The 24,703-nt window shown below is 44.0% G+C and overlaps 1 protein-coding gene across 1 annotated transcript in view; it reads left to right on the plus strand.

The window, feature by feature from the left end:
- LOC149282472 (uncharacterized) overlaps window positions 1-24,703 on the plus strand; it is a 56,521-nt gene that overhangs the window by 15,104 nt on the left and 16,714 nt on the right. Inside the window, exon 3 of the mRNA XM_089498175.1 lies at window positions 7,116-7,848. Within this exon, the coding sequence (XP_089354301.1) occupies window positions 7,116-7,848 (733 nt within the window). The remainder of the gene's footprint in view (window positions 1-7,115; window positions 7,849-24,703) is intronic.

Here is a 24,703-nt window from a genome sequence, read left to right on the forward strand (position 1 = left end):
CTGCCAGCTTTGCCCTGGTTTTGGGGGGAAATGAGAAAGTGTTGGGAGGGAGGGACTGCCAACAGAATTAGGAGATGCATTGCAGGCTATGGACAGTTTGCGGCCAAGAAAGGTCCAAAACACACGGCAGCAATAGTGCAGTTTGAGAGCACTTTAACTGCCCTGGCCCAGTGCTAGGGAATCCTGGGAACTGGAGTTTATTGTGGCACCAGAGGTCTCTGAAAGAGAAGGCTCAATGTTTCACAAAACAACATTTCCCAGAATTCCCTAGCACTGAGCCAGTGCATCCAGAGAGTGACTAAGGAGTGCCCCACTCCTCCACGAAACCAGCTGGGTCCTTTGGGCGAGAAGTCACACTCTCTCAGCCTCAGGGAAGGCAATGACAACTCTTGCCAAGAAAACCCTGCGAAGGGTCGCCATAAGTCAGAAACAACTTGTAAGCACACAACAACAAGACCAGAAACACCACTAACACAAGGCAGCTAGGGAGAAAGGAAGGAAGATTTCAGGAATTTAAGGCTATGTCCCTGCACTCTTCCCCTCAGTCTCTCTCTCTCCCCTGAAGGCCTCAAACTGCCAACTGCCAAGCGCTCAGGCAGAAGCAGCCATTTTGTGGTCTGGTGGCCATTTTGTGCTGCTTGTGACTGTGGAGAATAACGTTCCAGAACCTTCTCTGAGGCCTCAGTTGAACAGAGGCTTCACTTTCTTTCCTGAGGCTCCAGAGAGAGAAGGAGGCCAGGCTCCTTGGGCCAAAAGGAAGGAAGTGTGTCTCTTTGTGGGTCTTTTGTGTCTCTTTTCTGAGAGGGTTTTCTTATTACAAAGCTCTGCTTCTTCTGGGGAACATGGGTTTTAAAAGGGATCAGAAATGGGGAGGATAGTTTTAATACAAGCCTTATTCTTCTTCTTCACAAACATTGGGCTTTGGCTCCTAAGAGGAGGCTAGTCCCCCAAAAAAGGCCAAAAGTGGCTCCTTTGGGAGGTTTTAAAAGCCTCCCCAGTTTCCTTATTAATAGATTTTCAGGCAAGAAGGAAGGAGACAGGCCAGAATAACTCGTATTACCAAGAATGAAACAAACAAACATACAAACAAACAACAAGAAGAATAAAGATTAGACGGAAAAACAAACTGCTTATATTTAAAAAATCTAAACCATTCTTAACAGGATAAAAATTCAACTTGGGTGCTTCTATTCTTTTACAAAAGACTCAGGCTGTATCTGCACTGCAGAGATATTCCAGTTCTAAAATGTGTTAACTCTCTTGGTTCCATCCTATGGAATCCTGGGATTTGTTGTTTGTTGTGGCGTGAGAGCTCTCTGGCAGAGAAGGCTAAGTGTCCAAAGGTAAAATCCCAGGATTCCATAGCACTGAGCACTTAAAGTGGTGTCAAAATGCTTTATGTCTATAGTGTGGATGCAGCCTTCTTGGGAAAGGGGATGATGCTGGGGAAAAGAGGAGGAATGCAGAAGGAAAGGGGGACGGACAGACGGACGGACGGACGAAGGGCCACCTGCAGCTGGACTGGCCCCCCTGAGCGGTCAACACCTGAGCTGGGTTGTGGACGATGGGCACTCTTGATATCAATATTAATATCTTTCACTATTGATTGTAATTAAGGAGGGGATCAGGTTCCTCCTTTCAATAGCATCAGGAAAATGTTTAGGTGTTGTTAAGGTTTGGAAGTCCTGTATGGGGACTTTTTGTGTTATCACAGCCATTGGGCGCCATCAGGAAAACCTTTCTTTAGGATCAGAAATCCTGTTTGGGATCCCTTCTGACTTTGGGGCCCTTTCATCCTCCATTTTGGGTTCCCTGAAGGCCTCAAACTGCCAACTGCCAGGTGCTGAGGCAGAGGCGGCCATTTTGTGTTCCGGCGGCCATTTTGTGCTGCTTGTGACAATAATAATAATAAAAATAAAGCATTTATTTGTATCCCGCTTTTCCTAGAGATCAAAGTGGTTCCAGAACCTTCTCTGAGGCCTCCGCAATTGAATCGAAAGGTTCCTCTTTCTCTCCCTGAGGCTTCAGAGAGAGAAGAAGGCCAGGCCTCCTTTGTGCCTCTGACCCTCCATTTTGAGAGGAAGGAAGGAAGGAAGGAAGGAAGGAAGGAAGGAAGGAAGGATCCAGTGCGGTCCAGTGGGGCCAATGAGGAAGGGGAGGCAGGGGTCCAGGGCCAGTGGGGAGTCTGGGCTTTGGGGGCTGGGAGAGAAAGGTGGGAAAGAGACCCTCCCTTTGGGCCCTAGCTGGGGAGGGTCCCACCGGTCCTTGCCCCCCCTTTGGGAAAGGAGACCCCCTCAGCCCCCTGGACTCACTCCTGCCATTCATTTCTAGGGCTGGGACTCAGAGGACTTTCCTAGGCATCACGTTCTGCCCCCCATGGCCATTGGCACTGACCTTTTCCCCATTGCCTTCCCTCCCTCAGCCCTGTGGACTTCCTCCTCCTTCGCACTCAGAGCAACCCTTCTCTACGGCTGAGGAGACGGCCTCTGACCCAGGGAAGCTCCGGCCATAAAGGACTGCAGAAGAGGCCTTTCTGGGGCTGCAGGAATCAGTGTCTTTGTACTGAAGGTAGGCTTTTATTCCTGGAGCTGGAAGAGGACCTTTGTTTAAATCTTTCAGTCCAGGATTGTGTGGAAGGGCTGCAGCTGAGAGAGTGAGCCCATGCTTTGCAGGAATAAAGTCCCACATTCACTCTCTGGCAGCATTGTCTTCCCAGAATGTGGAAGTGAGATTTCCAGACCCCAGACACACAGTGCGCCAGTGAGTCCTTTGTGTGGGGACCGTGTGTGTATGTGGTGTTTGCTAGAGTTTTTTGAGGTATTCGTTTCACTGCGTTTATAAAATGAGCTTACATACATCTTCACTTCCCTCAAATGAGCATAATCCACGGTTCAATGTTCAGTCATAAGCCTATACATTTATAGATTTTTGATATTTCAAGTGCAACATAGCAGTGTGCATCTTTTTAAAAAATGTACAAGGAAAAGTGAAGAAATTGTCATTTTGACAATAGATCCATTCAGTAACAATGCACACAAATGTACATGCCTCAATTTCTATGTGGCTTTAGCAAGCAGAGGGAGGAGGTGCCTACTTCATGCTCCTGCTATGACTGACATAACAAAAACAGCAGTTAAGCTTAGAGAAATAGTATCATCTACAAAAATGAAATAATTATTTAAATGGGGAGGGGGCCATGATGAGAGGAGGCCATAGAACAGATCTCTAAGGTAATGTAGCTCTTATGCAGCCCAGGAGCTACAGCTTCTCCACCTGGGACATAAAGCAGGTCCTCCCGCTCCTCCTCTGTGTGAAAGAGAAGTCATGATGATACAGTGACTGAGTGCTGCAGGGTTTCTAGCCAAACCAAGCCTAACCCTTGTCTCTTTTCTCAGGAACTTCATCTTGGACACCTTGTACACGGCTTTGGAGTGTCTTTTGTTGGAAGTGACCGAAGTGCAGGGCCACCAGGATCTCCCTTCCCACATGATGGCCAACACAAAGGCCAAGCAGAGGGAGCTGGGCTCCAACAGAAAGAGGCTTCAGAGGTACAACAACTCTTTGGTAAGTTGCCATCCTGACTGTTAGTTTCATCTGTGTCTGGGCCGGCTCATGAAAGCAAGCAGAGAACATACTGTCACAGTTTGGCAGAGAGTCCTGGTTAATCCTCTGTCACCTCATTTTTTGAAGGGGCTTTGAAAATCTCCTATTTCACTCTCCTCCTACTACTTTCCCCCTTCTCCTCAGGTCAGTTCAGTTGCTGCAAAATGTGTTCCAAGTTCAAAAGAGTGTGCGTCCCATCAACTCAAAAGAGGGGAGAGGGGAGGAGGGAAGGGGGCAGGATCTTTCCCTTGCCAGGAGTCGGAGCAAAAACAAACTTCTGTACCCTTCCTCGCTTGTGTGATTATTATAATTAACAACTTTGGCCATCTGGACCGCCTTCTGGTGTTGCTTCTCCACATGTGTCTTGCTTTCCCAGTCTGTGAAATGCTGGGGGATATGGCAGAATATCTCTGAACCTAAATTGAGGGTGAGCCCAGTGGCCCTCAAGCCCAGAGTACTCCCCAGAACTGTTTTTTAAAAAGGAAATCAGCCTCTGAAATTAGGTGAGATATGGCTAAATGATTCATTGGTGACTAAATGTACTATACATGTTGAGATTGTCAATATCTTAACCAATCAATAATATTCCAGAAATGGCCTAATTTATATTGTTTATCATACTTTATATTATATTGAAAGAATTCGAGACAAACTGGATCTCAAAGGCTGTAGCTTTTTCTTGCTTGCAGAATTTTAAGTTTATTTCCTGGACTGAATTCTGAAGTGTTGAAATAATATTTGCAATGCACCATGTGCTTTCCTTCCCTATTGTTTAGTCATTTTCTGGATGAGTGCTATTTTCTATTGCAGGTGACCTTTGCAGATGTGGCGGTATATTTCACCGAGGAGGAATGGAAACTGTTGACAAAAAAGCAGAAACTGATGTACAGTTCTGTGATGATGGAGAATTATCAGAATGTGGCCTCTGTGGGTAAGGAACCTGAATCCATTGCCCGTCCTGTGAAGGCTGAGGGCCCTTTCATAATTCACTGTCAGAGCGCTATGATTCCACTTTAGAATTAGAGGCCTGTTACAGACTGCCAAAATAAAGCTGCTTCGGGTCTCTTTGGAGATATGCTATTTAAATGATGCATGCATCCTAAGAATCCGGAAGCTGCACCAAAGCTGCACTCCAGTGCTTAGGAATGGAGTGTGGCTTTGGCGTGACCTCCGGACTCTTAGGACCCATGCATTATTTAAATAGCATACCTCCAAAGAGACCCGAAGCAGCTTTATTTTGGCATTCTGTAACAGGCCATAGAATCAAAGAGTTGAAACAGATCACAAGGACCATCCGGTTCAATCTTCTGCCATGCAGGAATAGACACTCAAAGCATCCCCAAGAGATGGCTATCCAGCCTCTGTTTAAAAACCTCCAAAGAAGACTCCACCAAACTCTGAGAGAGTATATTCCACTGCTGAAGAGCTTTTACTCTCAGGAAGTTCCTCCTAAAGTTTAAGAGGAATCTCTTGTCCCTGTGGCTTGCATCCATTATTCCATGTCCTTTTCTCTGGAGTAGCAGAAAGCAAGCTTGTTTCATCCTGAATATGACATCTCTTCAAATATTTGAACAGGGCTGTCATATCCACTCTTAACCTTCTCTTCTCAAAGCTAAACATACCCAGCTCCCTAAGTCATTCCTCAGAGAGCATGGTTTCTAGACCATTCACCATTTTGGTTTCCTTCCTCTGGACATGCTCCAACTTCTCAACATCTGTTTAAATTGTGTTGCCCAGAACTGGACACAGGATTATTGCAAGTGAGCTCTGACCAAAACAGAATAGAGTGGCACAATTAATTCCCTTGATCTTGACACTATACTGCTATTGATACAGCCTAGGATCACATTGGCCTTTTTAGCTGGTGCATCACACTGTTGACACATGTTCAACTTGTGCTGTACTACGATTCCTAGTTCCCTTTCACATGTAATTTAATTGTCATAACAACTTCCTGCGGAATCATGAAATTTCTAGTTTTAGTGAGGCACTATTGTCTCCACTTTGTAAGGTTTCTAAATATCAAATCCTAAACTGCCAATTCTGGAATGTTGTGGGACGCAAGTGCTATGCTTTTAGGGGATTTTGGTACTTAGCTCAATAGAATGAAATAGTTTTACTGGGGCAATAGTGACCTCTGGACTCAGCCAATCTATAGCAGTTCCTGAATCAAACAGATCTTCAGTGGGATTTGAAATAGGTTTTTGTGTTTTATTTAGGGGAAAGCAAAACCCACAGACACATACATATAAGTGTTCATGCACACACGCAAGAACTAGGTAACAAAGGTGGGAGTGGTGAATAGATATAAGGTTTTGATAATGGTGATACGTTATCTATCCAGATCTTTATTCCAATTGTTGAGGATTTGAAATAAGGAGAGGTCCGTAGTTCCCATGACAATTGGGGTTGGTGAGTGCATTGAAGTGTTTAGCCATGAAAACAAACAGAGTGTCTATCTGTAACTGGACTGACACCGAAGAACAGCAAGTCGGGGCTGATATTTATACTGAAATTGGTTTCTGCTTGGGAGCAGAAACTGTGAGTTCACAAAGGTTTATATCACTTTAGAATATTTCCTTTGTGGGGGAAGAATGGTGTGAAACGAACTGAATGCAATGGGTGTTTGATGCAAATACATCAGACAAAAGGGATTAGCTCACCGCCTCTCAGATTCTTGTTGGCTCTGAATTTTGATCGCGTTCACAAGCCAATGTACACTACAATCTGAGGGTGATGCACCAAATACAGCTCAAAAATATTATAGCAGAGTACGGACGCAAATATCCAGATATAGGCATTGGTAATGCACTGACCACTTTTCACACTTAAAAATAAGTCAGATACACAGTCGATTTCATCGAAATCCTTGGAGCTTCTCTATCTTGAGTTGCAAAATAATACAAATATTTGCAAGCTCTCCTCTCCGACTTCCGTCAACTTCACCATCCCTTGTACACACAACTCCGATCCAATCCACTCCAATCCTCATGTGAGCTGCATAATGTATTGGTTGTGAGTCCTCTTCTGGTGCCAAACAGCATGAAGCATCCTCTGCAGTTAGCTTGCATCATGCCTTGGGCTCTGACTCAGCATTCAGTGGCCGTCTCACAGGATATGATGCCACCTGTCAATCAAAGTATTTTTGCACATGTTTAATTGAATATTTTTTTTTCAACAGTCCTTTGACTATCTTCTTCTACTGATTCCCTCAAGGCAGTAACCATACGGTCTCTTCTTTGCTAGCTCCTATGAGTAAGAATGCAACCGTTCAATGGATTTAGGGGCATAAGCATCAGGGTCATGATTAGGTTACTCACAGCAACTTTATTAATTTAATCTCTAAGAAGGAGGGGCTAAATCATGCAGTAACACCCTCCTCTGTTAAGTCTGATTTTCAGTCTCATCTGTAATTGTCGTTCTTTACAGAAAAACATTTGAGTCATGAGAGAGTCCACACAGGAAAGAGGTCACATAAATGCCAGCATTGTGGGAAACATTTTGCTTACAAGTCAATCCTAGTCATGCATCAGAGAGTCCACACAGGAGAGAAGCCTTACAAATGCCAGCATTGTGGGAAAGGTTTTTCTCAGAAGTCAATCCTAATGATACATCAGAGAATCCACACAGGAGAGAAGCCATACAAATGCCAGCGTTGTGGGAAATGTTTTTCTTGTAAGTCACACGTAGTGTTACATCAGAGAGTCCACACAGGAGAGAAGCCATACAAATGCCAGCGTTGTGGGAAATGTTTTTCTCGGAAGTCACACGTAGTGTTACATCAGAGAGTCCACACAGGAGAGAAGCCATACAAATGCCAGCATTGTGGGAAATGTTTTTCTCGGAAGTCAATCCTAATGATACAACAGAGAGTCCACACAGGAGAGAAGCCATACAAATGCCAGCGTTGTGGGAAATGTTTTTCTCGGAAGTCAATCCTAATGATACATCAGAGAGTCCACACAGGAGAGAAGCCATACAAATGCCAGCGTTGTGGGAAATGTTTTTCTCGGAAGTCAATCCTAATGATACATCAGAGAGTCCACACAGGAGAGAAGCCATACAAATGCCAGCGTTGTGGGAAATGTTTTTCTTGTAAGTCACACGTAGTGTTACATCAGAGAGTCCACACAGGAGAGAAGCCATACAAATGCCAGCATTGTGGGAAATGTTTTTCTTCAATGTCAGACCTAGTGAGACATCTGAGAATCCACACAGGAGAGAAGCCATACAAATGCCAGCGTTGTGGGAAATGTTTTTCTCGGAAGTCAATCCTAATGATACATCAGAGAGTCCACACAGGAGAGAAGCCATACAGATGCCAGCGCTGTAGGAAATGTTTTTCTCAGATGTCACACCTAGTGGCACATCAGAGAGTCCACACAGGAGAGAAGCCATACAAATGCCAGCATTGTGGGAAATGTGTTCCTCAGAAGTCACACCTAGTGACACATCAGAGAGTCCACAGAGGAGAGAAGCCACACAAATCCTAACATTATATTTGTCAATAACGAATACAAAAAATATATTTTCAATCCAGCAGTGCAAAGAAAAGACCCTTGTGAGTTGGATTTTCTTAAGTTTAGGTTTTAATTGCCAATAGTATAGATAATTGCTTTGGGTTGTCAATTTGGCTGGGGATTGTGGGTTGTGGTATAGGTTAGGTAGATGGGAGGTTGGGATTTGTTGCAGCTCGTTAGAATAGTTATGGGAAATATAGCTTTTGCAATGTGTGGGATTTTGGCTTAAGAAAGTTGGGGGCAGGTATTTACAGAAAGGGCTAGTTTCTGGGAATGGTAAAAGGGGGCCTTGTTACCTGTGAGGCAGAGACTGTGGGAATTGGAGGTGGAAGCTGGGTTTGGAAGAGGGTCATGTTTTACGTTTTAGGGGTTTTAATGTATTGTTTGGATTGGAGTGGTCAGTTTCGGCTTAAACACTGAATTTCTATGTGTTCTCAATAAAGTTCTTTACTGTTTCAACACACTGGACATTGATGCACAGAATTTCTGAATTTGCCCAAAACTGACCCTTTCTTCTCTCCTCAGTTCTCATCTCCATTCCCAGCCATAAGAACAGCACAGACACACAGACACAAACATACAGGATACACAGAGAGAGCTATATTTCCAAAGCAGAGCCTTCCTTTCCTGCCTTTCCCTCCTGAGTCCAGCACTGCACCTTGGCCTCCATTGCGGTCTCCTCAAAGGAAGAAAGGAGGGAAGGAAGGGGAGGCCACTGAACCCCGGCGCATACCTTCTTTCCCACAAAGGCTGCCAGCGGAATAAGCAGCAGCATCTAGGACCTGGCAATCCCTGTGCATGCTGAGGAGGGGCCTTTGGGACTATATGCGCCTGCACAGTCTCAGCCCCAGAAGCCATTTCTGCCCTCACAGTCTGTTCTTAGGGAGGGAGGGAAGTGGGGAGAGCCCTTGTTCATTCAGAGGAATGGCTGGAGGGGAGAAGCCCCTCTTCTCCCCCCAAAGAAAGGCAGGGGTCCTGCAAGGCCTCCTCTCCCTCTTTCCTTCCCTTCCCCCTCCTTGGGGGATTCCTTGGGTCCCGGGTACTTGGGGAGTTATTATGAGAAATGAAGGCCGGTGGGACCCTTGGAGAGAGGCATGGCCATGGAGGGGAGGGGGATCCAAAGGGAAAAAGGTCTTTGAGGAGCCCCCTCCCTTGTGGAAAGTGGGGCCGAGGAGAACCCCTCTCTTCTGATGCCTCATTTATGGAAGAGTTTTGTGCCAAATAGAAAGCATCGCACAGGATAGGATTCAATGGCATTTTTCTTGGGGGGGGTTTCTCTGGAGTCCTGGGGGAAGGGGCTCTGGGGGGGAGAGAAGAGCCAAAATCCTCTTGGCCAAAGCCAAGAGGAAGGAGACGGAGGGACCTCAAAACTCTGGCAATCCCCTGTCAACCTGGGAATTAGGCTTAGAGACCCACAGGATCCAGATTGGGCATCCTCCCTCACATACTTATCTTTTCCTTCACAACAACCCTGCAGAGGAGGACCAATGGAGAGACCCACAGCCCCAGAAACACAACACACACACACACACACAGTTCTGGGAGCATACTGAAAGGGCTTTTGACCCCCTTAAAGAGTTGTTATTATTATTATTATTATTATTATTATTATTATTATTTATATTCTACCTTTTCTCAAAGGAATCAAAGAGGATTACAGTAATAAAATAACGTACAATTTAAGAAATACAATTAAAATTCCAAACCCCCAACCCTTTTCCCAATTATAAAAACATTAATCAACCCTTAAAAATCCTATTAAACAGCAAGAAAATTTAAAACTTTCATAACACAATACAGTAAAAAAAGCTTTTCGGGCAAGAAATGGGTCGTTTTCTGAAGGAGAGGTGGGAGGGCAGGAACGATATACATCAATAGCAATTTCCATCACACTAACGATGGCAAGGGTAAGAGTCAGGGGGAGGGGGAGGCAAGTCAATAGATCTAATCTAGTCTGGAAAGAGGTCCGTCTTAATAGCCTTCCTAAAGGCTTCCAAGGTGTTAATAGGACGGATCTCATCCGGAGGTCATTCCAGAGTGAACCAACACCTTGTATCTTGTCCAGAAACTAATGGGCAGCCAGTGGAGGGATTTAAGAACCGGTGTAATGTAGGCAGTTCTAGAAGTGTCCGTAACCAACCTGGCTGCCATATTCTGTTCCAATTGAAGTTTCTGAACTTGGCACAAGGGTAGTCCCATGTAGAGTGCGTTACAGAAGTCCAGCTGAGAGGTGACCAGCGCATGTACTACTGTTTCAAGGTCTCCCTGCTCTCCGCCCCATGTCTCCGAATGATCTCACCTAACAGCTTCATGTAAATGTTGAATAGCATTGGGGACAGAATTGCACCTTGAGGGACGCCCAACTTGAGCTCTCTCTTGGTCGAACAACTGTTCCTAAGTGACAGCATCTGGAACCTCGACGAAATGTAATACTCCAATTCCCAACTCTCCCATATGTTCCAGAAGGATACTATGGTCAATGGTATTGAAGGCCGCTGAGAGGTCGAAGAGCACCAGCAGGGTCCCACTTCCCCTTTTCAAAGAGCTGTCGATGCTCAAACCGAGATCGCCGACTAAGGCGACCATGGACGTCTCAACTCTGTAACCCGTTCTAAATCCAGTTTGAAATGGATGTAGAAAAATCCATTTCTTCCAAGACTGCTTGGAGTTGAATGGCCACTTCCCTCTCCATTACCTTGCCTAAGAATGGTAAGAGCCAAACTGGCCTGTAATTGTTTCTGTCCAGAGGGTCAAGGGAAGGCTTTTTTTAGAAGTGGTTTAACCACCGCCTCTTTGAGGCAAGATGGAAGACAGCCTTCCCTCAAAGATGCATTAGTTATGTTTTTAGCAGCCTCTTGATGGTATCTTTCCCCTGGATGGCCAGCCTATATGGGCAAGGATCGAGAGAGAGCAAGTCTTCCTTTTCATACTCCCAAGGAGCTTGGCCACATCCTCTGTACTAACTGACTCAAATTCATCCAGAAGAAGAGTATAGGCAAAAGCTCTGGATACCTCTCCTGTCGCCTCCGTCATAAGTCCAGCATCCAAAGTGGCTCTTATCTGAGAGATTTTGTCTGCCAAGTAGTTATTAAAAACATCACAGCAGGCTTTTGTAGGTTCTAATAAAGAGTTCAGGGTTCTGGAAGCTATATATTAAATGGGACAGTGTTGAAAGATATGTAGTTTGGCAAATGGGTGATATAACCCAAGAAAAAGGTTTAGTTCACAGAGACTGGAAGAATCTTAAAGTAAAAGTTGAAAGAATAGATGTGTAAATGCAGAACATGTTCACGTCTATAAACTTCGCTGTCAAACATACTGGTGGCGACCAGATGACAGACAAGCGTTGGTGGGACTCCAAAAGCCATCAACCAACTGGAAAAGGAGATTCAACAGAGGGAAAAAGACCAAAGATTGTGATGAACTATAGAGAACAGGATGATTTTGATAAGGGACACTTTACGGTCTACAGAAGAAGATGTAAAGATTGCTCAGCGCACTCAATGAATGTGGTCCAGTGAAACAGGAGGAAGCAAAGACTTTTTACTAGATGAGGTGTTAAGTCCACAGCCGGTAAAAAGAAACACGTGGTCAGTTACAAGGACTGATCCAGAGAAGACTCCTAAAAAGGACAAGGATATAATTGAGTTGATAGACTGGAAAACCAATATATTGTAGTTTGCCATTAGTATAATGGAAGATGAAATGTTTTCAAAACCATACTGGGAACGGGGCAAAGTAGTTGGAGAGGATGCTCCATCAGCCTTTAATCCAATAAGAGAAAAGGGTTAAAGATTAAATATGTTTGATAAAAACATTTAAATGGAACATATAAAGATCTGAAGTTGGGGAAAAGGTTAAGTGTTATTAAAATATTAAAACCCAACAAGTGATAAGGGATATGGATATAATATGCTAAACTTATAAGAAAATGATGGTAAGTTGTTATAACAGGTAGAACTGATATTAGACATATGTTTAAAAGGGGAACATACAGGAAAATACCAAAGATATTTAAGTTGGAAATGGTTATTGATAAAACAAGTATATGAAGTATATCACATGTGTCACCTGATGTGTGTATAATGTTATATATAATGGGTAAGTATAATTGATAACTGGGAGTTCCTTGGACCATAGAACCGTTTGGTTCTGTGTCTCAATGAACCTATTAAAGGGGGAGGCGTGTGACGGACTGACTTACAAACCAGCCAATCAGAAGCCAGAGACTCTAAGCCAATCAGGTGCTGGCTGAGGAGTTTGAAGATTCCGCTCGGCAGTTGGGTGGAGTCAGTTAGGGTTTGCAATCCTGAGGGATGAAGCGGGAGTTCAGTGGGAGACAGTTATAGAGAGGATGGGAACAGTAGGGTCCAAGAGAGGAGTGGGTTCCCATAGTTCCTGAGGGATGGTTACTTAAGGAACTGCTTTGTCCAGAGAGGGACAGGATTAGTTCTGGAGAGTCTAGAAGAGAGACTCAGTGGAACCAGACTCAGGAAGAGGGCTTTGGCTTACATCATTTCTTGAGTGATAGTATAGCCTGTGTGGCGGAGTTATTATTGTTATTATTACTATAGAGTTAAACCAGAACTGTATATAAATAACAAAAGAAGACGTAGTAACAACTCCATCTCAAAGATACCTTTGCCTATTCTGTTTTAAAAATAAACTTACATTCTTGTTTAACCAGCCGCTTGGTCTGTGTTTTAAAATCCATCCACACGACTGTCCTTCAAACACCCAAAGAAGTGTCAGGTCAAAATAGAAGAGATGATTGTGAATCGTTACATCATCTATTAGAGATTTAAATCTGATTCTAGATCTTTTCCTGCCCAGATGAACTTTTGCAGGTCCTTCTGCCGTTCTAAAAATGGTTTGTCATTAAGAAGGATAGGTATAGTCTGAAATGAAAATAGTAATTTAGGCAGTACATTCATTTTAACTGCCCTGATCCTTCCCAAGAGGGATAGGTTGAGTTTAGCCCATCTATTGGGATCTTGGTTGATATCACCCCATATTTTCTTGTAGTTGCTTTTAAAGAGGTCTCGTTTTTTAGAGGTGAACTCAACACCTAGATATTTGACCTTTTTTCTACTTTAAACCCAGTCTCCTCTTGTAGATTTTCCTGATCCTTATTTTGTTAAATCCATTGGTAAAATTTTTGTCTTATCCCTGTTAATCCGGAAACCTGAATGCTGTCCATATTCCTTTAATTTATGAAGTTGGGGATTAACACTTTCTATTGGGTCAGATAAGTATATCACCACTTCGTCTGCGTATAGTTTAAGTTTCAACTCTTCCTGTTTTATTTTCAGGCCTTTGGTCTTCTTATCTTCTTTAATGCTAGGACTCAGAGTATCTAAAGTGGCCATAAATAACAAAGGTGAGAGGGGTATGTCTCTTATCATCCCCATGAATAATAAGTCTCAATGTTTGTTTTCTATAGATTGCATCTATCCAGCTTATAAAGTTATCTCCTAGAACCATGTTTCTTAAGGTTTCCAGCATGAAGTTCCAATTAACTTCATCAAACGCCTTTTCGGCCTCAAGAAAAATCATAGCTGCTTTTTAGTCTGTTTTCTTCTCATAGAAGTCTATAATATCCAGTAAATTCCTGGTGTTGTTTCTAAGGTGCCTTTTTGGGAGGAAGCCCGTTTGGTCTCCGTTTATGATATTTTGTAGGGTTTTTAAAAATCTTTCTAAGACCATTGCACAGATTTTATCATCGTTGTTAAGGAGAGAAATCGGTCTGAAATTTTTGACCGCCAGCACTTCTTTACTTTCTTTAGGAATCAAAGGCGGGTTACATACCGCCATTTGGGACGTCCCCAGGACATCCCAGTTTAAAAAGGGGGCATCTCTTCTAGATGCCCCTACTCCTGTTACGGACTCTGTCTGTAACAAATGGCAGCGGCCGTTCCACACGGCCGCTGCCATCTTGACGCAGCGCTTATGACGTTTTTGGACATTTTGGAGCTTCTTTTTTGCTCCGCAAGGGAGTCGCACAGTTTGGCTGCTGCGGCTCCCTCGCGGAGCAAACAACAGCGCCGGCAGACCTCCGCAAAGCGGCGGTCTGTAAAGCACCAAAGTCTCATTTAGTCTTCATATCAGTTCCTTAGGTTTATTCTTCAAAGACAATAAAATTGGATTGTGATCCAATAGGATTTTTGGTAAGGTTTCTACTGCTTCCACCATTGTGCTAATAGTTGGGGAAGTCAAGAACATATCTATTCTCCACCAGGATTGATGGGTGTTTGAAAAGAACGTGAATCCCTTAGACAGACCCTACTTCATTCTCCAGTATCTTCTAACGTGAAGGCTTCTTTTAATTCAAAGAAAGATTCCGGCAATTTCCCTTTGTTATATAAGTATATTTTGTTGTCTGCTTTTTTATCTATCTGCGGGCATTTCACCCCACCCCAATCTCACATCATTAAGGTCCTATAGCAAATATGGTCTGGCATTTGTTTTTTCCGTTTTCCAAAAAACAGGCCATTATTTCCTAAGGGTACATAAACTCCCACCATTAGGATCCTTTGGTCTTGTAAAGTAACTTCTACACCAACCAAGTATCCATTGGGGTCTGAGAATACCTCTTTAGATTCTCATTTATGCTTTACATATATCACTACACCTTTTCCCCTCTTTTTTGAGGCTGCTATGTATTCTTTCCCCAATTTGTCATTTACAACAATCTTATATCCTCTTTCTTCATATGGGTTTCCTGAAGGCAAATGACATCAAGTCTCTGTTTCCCTCAATAATGGAAAAGTTTACCTCGTCATTTTGGGCTGTTAATTCCTTTAACATTCGATGATAGGATGTCCGTCTTCTCCAGTTTCATCATCATATTCTCCATTTATATCGTCCTCTCTTGTGTTTGGATCTGGTTTCCTAAGCAATTCTCCTTCTTCTGTTTCTTCTTCTAAGCTCTCTTCCTCCTTATCCTCTTCTCCTTTTCCGGGGTTGTTTATTTCTTCTTTCTGACTGACCTCTTTATTAAGTTCTTTTTCATTCTCATGTAAAAAATGTCTTGCTTTTTGTACCGAGTTGGTTTGGTATCTTTTTTGCTTGAATTTAAAAGATAGGCCCTGAGTTAGTTCCCATTTGTAGTAGATTGCATTGCTGCGCAAAACCTTAGTCAGTGGTCCATATTCCTTCCTCTTCCTTAACACTTTCCCAGAGATATCTTTAAAGAATAACATTTCATTTTCTTCAGTTCTGAATCTTGTATGAAAGTGTTGTAGAATTGCTTCTTTCATTTGAGTCCTAACAAAATACATCACGATATCTCTGGCCAGTCTCTTCTGTTTTGCGACCCAGGAGCTTACTCTAACATCTTGTCCACCTCAAGGAGAAAGGTTTCATTATCTAGGTCAATAAATTCAGCCAAGGCCGGTATTATCTTTTTATATAGATCTTCGTCCTTCTGTTTGGGAAGACCTCTTATTCTAAGACATCTCTCCCTAAATCTTTGCTCTAATTTAATTCTTTCTGCTATGTCTTCAGTATGTTCTTTTGTTAATCTCTCTATCTCTTTTCCCATTTTTTTATATTCTTCCTCCAGGAATGTCACTCTTTCCCTGTTTTGTGTTAATTCTGATGTTATCTTTTCCAGAGAGTATTTATGTTAAGCAACGGGATGGACATTAAACCAACAGAATCCCCAGACTTTCCCTAGTCTTTAAGCTGAGGCAAATACATTTGATGTGGTCCATCTTACGGATAGGTATCCTGGCCAAAGCAAGATTGTCTTTATGGACCAAAGCGACGTCCCTTTACCTGCTCACTGACGGAGAACCCGGCTGGTAAGGCCTGATCCCAGGTGGCTGAGCTATCATCACCCAGCCAGGTCTCCATGAAACAATCCAGCTCAGCCTCTTCGTCCAGAAGGAGATCTTGGACTATCTGCGGTGTATTTTTGACTGACCAGGCATTACACATGGTTGGTTTGGTATGCTCTCCAGCTCTTTTGGGATAGCAGGGAGAATGGAAGGGGAGAGAGATATTTGTCAGGGTCCTAATTGCAGCCCCTCTTGCAACACAAAAGGCAATACTTTGAAAAAGGAACAGCTTTTATTGAAAAAGAAGATACATGCAATAGAAGTGACTTTTTTTGTCAGGAATGAAAGAAAGTATGTATATACATTTCACTTTTATAACCATATCAGTTAACCCCATCCTATAACCAATAAAGCTAATTAATTAGATAGCCCTTCATCCGGGATTCTGGCAGTGTTTCTAAAAACAATTAAGCTCTCATGTGCCTTATCTCAACCACTGCACCTGTGGCCTTGGACCACAGAACTCAGCGACACAATAGTTTTAATTAACATTATGGCTTAACAATATATATATGAAACCCCATCAATCCCAATCTAATATGATACCATATGAAAATATAATAAGCATAAACCCATGACAACATATTACAATATAAAAATACCAATAACTCTCTATGTTCTCCCTCCTTTTCCAGAGACCAGTCTTTTAAACTCCAGCCTCTGTTAGAAGGGTGATTCCCACACATTCCAATCCTAGCAAACAAGAACATACTTTAGCCATGATCTCTCTACCTCTTTCTAGTATCTTCTATTAAAGCACATATTCAAACATATTATTTCAACCCACCATAAATCCCATTTATCTTAACTCTAATTTAATCCTAAACCCTTATGGCATGAATCCCTAAATTAATAAATGCATGAATAAAGGGATTCGTGACATATAGCAACCTCAGGCTGGTGCTCCTTGCCTGCAGCAATGAGATGGGACCATTGTGAATTTAGGCTAATGCTACTTACCTGAACGTTTGAGACTTGACCATTGCAACCTGAGGCTGATGCTTCTTGCCTGAAGGATTGAAACTGGCCCATTGTGATCTCAGGCTGATTCTCGTTGCCTGAGAGACTGAGTCTGGCCTATTGTGACTTCAGTCTGATGCTCCTTGGATGAAGGATTGAGACGGTACTATTGTGACTTCAGTCTGAGCAGGTGCCTTCTTCAGAGGAACTAGGGCCAAGCCCAAGACTGGGAAACCCCCTGAAGCTCACAGCACCCAGGCCACCACTGGAGGATTTGGGTTTCCGGCCCCAAACTGGGGAAAGGAAGGGGGGGGGGAAGTGACAGCCTGGGACCTGGCAGTGGGGGAGTCGCTTGATAGCCGCCCCAGCAAAGAAGAACCCCAGGTAGAAGTTTATCGAATGGAGGAATACAGAAAGGAATTAAAGGTCCGTATGAAGTGGATGGTGTCCAAGTTAAAGATGTAAGAGAAATGTGTGAGTTCTGACTTAAACCCAGAGCTGAAGAACCAAAGAACCAAGGAATGGTGTTTTAAAACAAACTAAAGAACTAAACAAGATGGTTCTGCGCAGAGCATTGATGTGAAGGAGGGATTTGGCAACTGAGATGAGGAAAGGCTGAGGAATTTGGAAGCTGAAGCCGGGTGCTGTTCAGGTGTGTCGAACTATGACCGGGAAGGTGCCTTTTCTCCTGAGTCACAATAAAGAGGAACTGACAGGACAATGGACTAATTTGAACAGAACGACCTGCCTTTGAACAGCTGTCTCCTCCCGAAAAGAAGAAGTTGAGTAATGGGCGGCAATATTGCAAGACTTCAGCAACCAAAAGCCAGAGAGAAGAAAAGTATAAGGAGCCTTGGCTTTCACCCTAATTTTGTTGGCACCAAAAGCGCGGCAACGATGTCATCCCCAGCCTTCGAGGACAACTCATCAATGTCCGGCGGAAGGAAAGTGTGTGTGAGTATTGTATGAATGTGTGAGTGAATGAAAGAGCTCTTGATAATCAATGTTTGTATTATGTTTGTGATTTAATAAATGTTGCATGTGTAGTGTTTAAACCCAAATTTGGTGTCTCACTATCTGTGTTATCCCTTCTCTGAATCAGTCCACAGAAAGAGACATTTTCATTACACGCTCTCAGGTTAAACAGGTTGCCCTTACAAACTTGGGCATAACAAAGATGTGGAGGAGGAAGACGTCAGAGGCAAACTGAGGGCAGCTGATGCTCCTTGCCTGAAGCATTGAGACTGTCCCATTGTGACTTCAGTCTGATGCTCCTTGCCTGAAGCATTGAGACTGTCCCATTGTGACTTCAGTCTGATGCTCCTTGCCTGAAGCATTGAGACTGTCCCATTGTGACTTCAGTCTGATGCTCTTTGCCTGAAGCATTGAGACTGTCCCATTGTGACTTCAGTCTGATGCTCCTTGCCTGAAGCATTGAGACTGTCCCATTGTGACTTCAGTCTGATGCTCTTTGCCTGAAGCATTGAGACTGTCCCATTGTGACTTCAGTCTGATGCTCCTTGCCTGAAGCTTTGAGACTGTCCCATTGTGACTTCAGTCTGATGCTCCTTGCCTGAAGCATTGAGACTGTCCCATTGTGACTTCAGTCTGATGCTCTTTGCCTGAAGCATTGAGACTGTCCCATTGTGACTTCAGTCTGATGCTCCTTGCCTGAAGCATTGAGACTGTCCCATTGTGAGTTCAGTCTGACGCTCTTTGCCTGAAGCTTTGAGACTGTCCCATTGTGACTTCAGTCTGATGCTCCTTGCCTGAAGCTTTGAGACTGTCCCATTGTGGTTTCCAAATCCTTCACCATTTTAGTCGCCCTCCTTTGGAGGTGCTCCAGTTTCTCAACATCCTTTTTGAATTGGGACACCCAAACTGGACACAATATTCCAGGTAAGGCCTGACCAGAGCAGAATAGAGTGTCACTATTACTTCCCTTGATCTAGACACCATACTTCTATTGATACAGCCTTAAATCGCATTGGCCTTTTTAGCTGCTGCATTGCACTGTTGACTCATGTTCAACTTGTGCCTATTTGATTCTTAGATCCCTTTCACACGTAGTTTCATTCAGCCAGGTGTCCCCCATCCTATATCTGTGCATTTCATTTTTCCTCCCTTAATGCAGTACCTTACATTTCTCGGTGTTGAATTTCATTTTGTTAGGTTTGGACCAGCTTCTTAGTCTATTCAGGTCATTTTGAATTTTGATCCTGTCCTCTGGGGTATTAGCTACTCCTCCTAATTTGGTATCATCTGCAAATTTGATAAGCATGTCCCCAATTCTGTCCTCCAAGTCATTGATAAAGATGTTGAATAGCATATAAAACAAAAACATGAAACAAGTTAGACAAGGCAACTGTTACATGGATTTGTAACTGATTGACCGGCCGAACCCAAAGGGTGCTCAAGAATGACTCCTTTTCATCCTGGAGAGAAGTGACCAGTGGGGTTCTGTCTGGGGCCCAGTGCTTGTTTAATTTGGTTAACTGCTATTAGTGAATTGCCAAGAGTGGCCACCAGGTGGCGCTCCAGAATAGAAGTTGGTGAGAAGCCCAAAGAGGCTGCAGTGCCCTGAGTATCCACCAGAGGGCAGCGTTGTATTAGGAATGTTCTTTATTGATTAAAACATTAGTCTATGGGGACTAATGTGATTTTCCATTGGCTCCCCATTCCTGAGGGGGTGTGGCCTCCTTCCCATTACCTGGACTTTCCTCCACTCCCATTGGCTGCCTATTCCCCACGAAAGGTTTCAGCCTTATGCCAGCAACAATGGAGCGAACAACGCACCCCCCTGGTTGCCCTGAAAGTGAAAGGAGCACCGGAAGGAAATGGGGGGAATTGCAGCGCTGCATCATGGGAAATTTGCAACCGGGGGGTTTGCGGTGGTGAAACAGAGCAGAAGCGAAGCTGCATTCCACACCAGACCAATTCGGAGTGGAATCGGAGTGAGCTTGGAAGAGATTTCTGTGCATTCGCTTGTTACCGATTTCAGCAAAATGAGGGGTGACTTTGGAATCACTTCGGAAGCCCCACGGAAGGAGCCCCATAGAAAGGAATCGCGTGTGATAACACAAAACGTTGTCGCCTGAATTCGCATCATTGGACCCGCAGTGTCTTCGGATCTGAGCTGCATAGAGCTGCAAAAACCTCCGTGTGATAAACACAGTCTTTGAGATTTCACAAGGCTCTGTGGTTTTGGGAACAAGACACTAATTATCATAATTGTTGTTGATAATAATAATAATAATAATAATAATCTCATTCTCTCTCATAAAGGGACACAACTGGAATTACAAGTTTAAGACAATAAACTCTCTTTCCCTGGAGTTTGCACCCATTGCTCCGTCTCCCGGTCTCCTCCGCTGGGAGGAGGGAGAGCATGGAATTCTGGGAAAGGCTGGCGGTTGGCTTGGAGCCTGAATAGGGTTCTAGAAGGCTGGTGGCTTTGACTGTTGGCTGCTTAGGAAGAAGAAGGGCTCCTTCTGGGTTTCCTTGGCAGGAAAGGCAAGGTGGGTGCCTCGAGATGGCGATGGGGGACCCCCAAATTTGGTTCCTCTGTGAGAAGGATGGCTAAAGGGAAGAGCCCCCATTTTGGAGCCAAGGGTGGGGGTCTGGAGGGTCTTCTGTATGGAGTCAGCCTTTGGGGGCTGGAAGCAAGGAAGCCCCCCTCCTCTTCCCCTCTTCTCCAGCTGCCAGGCCTCCTCTCCTCTCTTGGGAGTCTCTGTGGGGCCCTGAGAATTTGGAGAGGGATCCAAGAGAATCAAAGGGAGGCTGTGACCAAACAACCTCAGAATATGATCAAGATTGGAAGGTTCTTTCTGAGGAAGGAGAGGCAAACTAGAAGAGGCTGCAGCTGTTTGCTTTTGCCTGAGCCTCTGGGAAGGGCCCCTCTTCTCCTTTCTCCTTGGCTGTCTTCATGGAGGGCAGACTTCTGTTGCCCTTTGGACTCAGTTTGCAGCAATGGCAGTGAGCTGAAGAGAAGGGGAGAAATGGCAGCAGGAGGAGGAAACTGTGGCCTTTGAAGAGCAGCTGAAAAGATGGGAGGGCAGAGGATGAACCAGGGGAGGGTCCCTGCCAAACTGGGAGAGATGGAGGGTATGCAGAAGGAGCTGGGCCTGGAAATGGAGGAGGAGAAGGGGGCTTGCAAAATGACCTCCATGGATGAGGAAGCTGCCCAAGTCCATGGCATACAATGGTCCAGTGAAATGATGTCCATGATATAGGAGCCAGTGTGGCCTAGTGGTTTGAGCATAGTGGAACTACAACTCTGGAGATCAGTGTTTGAATCCCATCTCCAACATAGAAACTCTCTGGGTGACTGGGCAAGCCACACTCTCTCAGCCTTAGGGGAAGGCAATGGGAAACATTAAATATAGACATTTAAATATTGCAATTGCTATGGTTGTTGTTATTGCTGTCTATCTATACATTATGATTTTATGTAGATTATTGGAAGAAAAAATTTAAAAATAGACCCATTAAAATCAATCAGACCCATGAGTCCTACCCAGCCCTCCTCCTATTGACATCTTTGGGAGTGATGAAGGCTGGGGCCAACCCTAGGACTCCAATCCTAGCCCCATTTTCTGGAAATTAAGGGGATGTACAGGCCGCCCCTTTTAGCGCCAGATCAGGGCCACGACAAACACGCTACTTTTTGCAGCTCCTTTTTCCACTATGATAAAGCTACGCTGTGGCCCTGATGTGGCCTTTCCGTGGGGCAAAAAGGAGCTCCTTTCTGCGCCAGGGAAAAAGTGCCATATCTGCCAATGGTGTGGCTTTTCTCCACTCCTTTTCTGCATCATCAGGATGTAGCGCCAGAAGAACACCGTGATGTCACCTGTGATATGGTGCAATGTGCAGCATCACACATGCGGGAAGAGTCAGGGAGTGCGCTGTGCAGACTCCATCTTCGCCCTCATGCCAGCCAACGATGCTGGTCTCTACGCCCCGAAAGGCCCAGTGAACTGTCTTAGTCTTTCAGTATTCACAATATTCTCTCTCTGAGGTTTGGAGGCAAGACTAATAATAGTAATAATAATCATATCAATAATTAATATCCTGCTTTCCAATGGATTTATTTTCAATTTTAGGGAAGGTTTAGGTTTGATTTGCCCTTAGTGCTGTTGAATTGTATTTTCTGTGGTCCATGAAAGATTGCATAAATGTGTGCACATAAAATCACTTTGTATTTTCTGCAGGTGTGGAAAGAATCAAGATGGCTTCCAAAGGAAGGGAGAGAAGAGAAAGGACCTTCAATTCCTCCTTTGCGGAAGAAACTGGAGGAAAGAAGACCTCCGGACAGGTTAGTGTCCAGACCTCCTTTTTTGTGGTGGAGCCATTGGGAATTTGACTGACTAGGATGCAATGGGGGTGTTATTTACAATCCTCTGTCTTTCAGCAAAGGCTATTTTCTATTGCAGATTACCTTTTGAGATGTGGCTGTGTTCTTCACAGAGGAGGAATGGCCACTCTTGAGTCCAAAGCAGGAATTTCTGTACAAAGAGGTGATGATGGAAACCTATGAAAATGTGTCCTCTGTGGGTAAGGACCCATTGCCCTTCCTATAGAATGGGGGCAAGTGCTCTAGAACACTACATTGCATGCAACACTGGTCCGAATTCAATTTTTATAGCAACATCCTGTGAAATCATGGAATTTGTAGTATGTAGTTTCTAGAACTGCCCACATTACACCGGATCTTAAATCCCTCCATTGGCTGCCCATTAGTGTCTGGACAAGATACAAGGTGTTGGTTGTAACCTTTAAAGCCCTACATGGCTTGGGTCCTGACTACTTGCAGGAGTGCCTTCTTCCACACAATCCTCCCTTCACTGGAAAAAGTCTCCTAAAGCCTAAGAAGACTAGATTGGCTACAACAACCCAGAGGACCTTTTATTCTGCCACTCCTAGGCTTTGGAATGACCTGCCAGAAGAGATCCATCACATCTCCACCTTAGAAGCCTTTAAAAAGGCTGTTAAGACAGATCTCTTTCAGCAGGCCTTTCCAGATTAGGGCTTTTCACTGTCACTGACACTTTTGTTGCTACCAATACCTTGGCTACCTTGCATAGATAGAAGTTCTCCCCTCAGCCTCTCCACCTTCATTTTAGCCCATTTTTCCTTTTTCTTATCTGTATTGTAATTTATCTTACTTAGAGCCGATATAGACAGGCCAAAATAAAGCTGCTTCTGGTCACTTTGGAGGTATGCTATTTAAATGATGCATGTGTCCTAAGAGGCCAGAAGCCATGACAAAGCCACACTACAATCCTAAGGACAGGAGCGCAGCTTTGGTGCAGCTTCTGGCCTCTTAAAATGCATGTGTCATCTGAACAGTAATAATAATAATAATAAGAAGAACAAAAATAAGAACAAGTGTGATGTATGTTTGAATTGTAATTTTATTGATTGTATGGTGGAATTTGAAGATTATTTACAGTTTGACCTCAGTATCTGCTGAGGTTTGGTTTCAGGACCCCATGAAGTAACCAAAATCCATGGATGTTAAGTCCTATTACAAACAATGGGGTTGTTGTATGATGTGCCTTACATAAAATGGCAAAATCAGGGTTGGCTTTTGAGATGCAGAATCTGTGGATCCTGAGAGCTGACTGTGAAATGTTAAAAAGCAGTTGAAATCATCCTATTAAGAGAAATGTAACCCATGTCATTGGACTCATGGAGAAATGGTCAGATGGAACCAAGGAGAATGTGTTTCTTTGGTTGGTTTCCTTGGAAAGAATTGGGAATCTTGGCCAAGGTGGGAGTTGAGTCAGTTGAGGCTGAGAGAAGGAGGAGAGACCTCAGGACAAGAGCATTTCTCTGGGTTAGTTTGCCTGTTTCCTATTTTATGTCAGTGTTTTGAGTACTGTCTTCCTTACAGTGGAACCTACTCCTGCTTTGTGAAGGCATCACACGTTGGACTGGTTGATCTCACCTGAAAGCATCCTTCTGGAGGTCTTTAAGCAGAGGCTGGATGACCATCTGTCAGGGATGCTTTGATTTGGATTTCCTGCATCGTAGGGGGTTGGACTGGATGGCCCTAGTGGTCTCTTCCAACTCTACGATTCTATGATTCTATGATTCTTATTCATTCATTCCTATTGTACCTTCTTTTAACTGTATGGTTGTGTTATTTATTACATTTCATCCCATCTTTCTCCCATGGGTGGGTCTGAAGGTGGCTTAGAATACAAAATGTAGAATGAACAAAAGCATCTTTGGGTCTCCATTAGTCCAAAATGACTTGGAGACACACCAGCACCACCAGCAGCAGCACCACAACAAGGCAATGTCACACCTTCTTCCCCTCCTTTCTTTCAATGGTCAGATCCCTGATTTTGTCACATCCCTAATTTTGCTTTAGGACTAATCTGCCCAATTTTCTTCTTTCACTGGCCAAAGACAGTGAGGCCAAAGTTGGAGATAAAGGGAACCCACCACAGGGCCCTGTCTACGTTGCAGCTGGGAGTGAGCCCATAGCCATTGCGGAACAGGAGGAAGAAGAGGAGGAAGAGTATATAACCAGGAAACATTTGACATTGTACGTTTTCTGCCACTCATATCATGCTGAAAACATGCAGAAAAAAGTATCCATTGAACTCTTCTCCTGCATCACATTTTAGATGAACTGATGTTCCTCTTTACTTAGCTGTCCAAAGCAATAGGCAAGTTAAAAAAATTCCTCCCACCTTCCCTCCCACCCTTCACTTTCACATGGCTCCTCTCTGTTTGTTCCCCTCTTCAGTGCGAAGAGAAGATGCAGCC

This window comes from Sceloporus occidentalis, unplaced genomic scaffold (assembly GCF_023333645.1).
Source record: "Sceloporus occidentalis isolate IW3139 unplaced genomic scaffold, rSceOcc1.0.p SCAF_114, whole genome shotgun sequence".
Taxonomy (NCBI): Eukaryota; Metazoa; Chordata; class Lepidosauria; order Squamata; family Phrynosomatidae; genus Sceloporus; species Sceloporus occidentalis.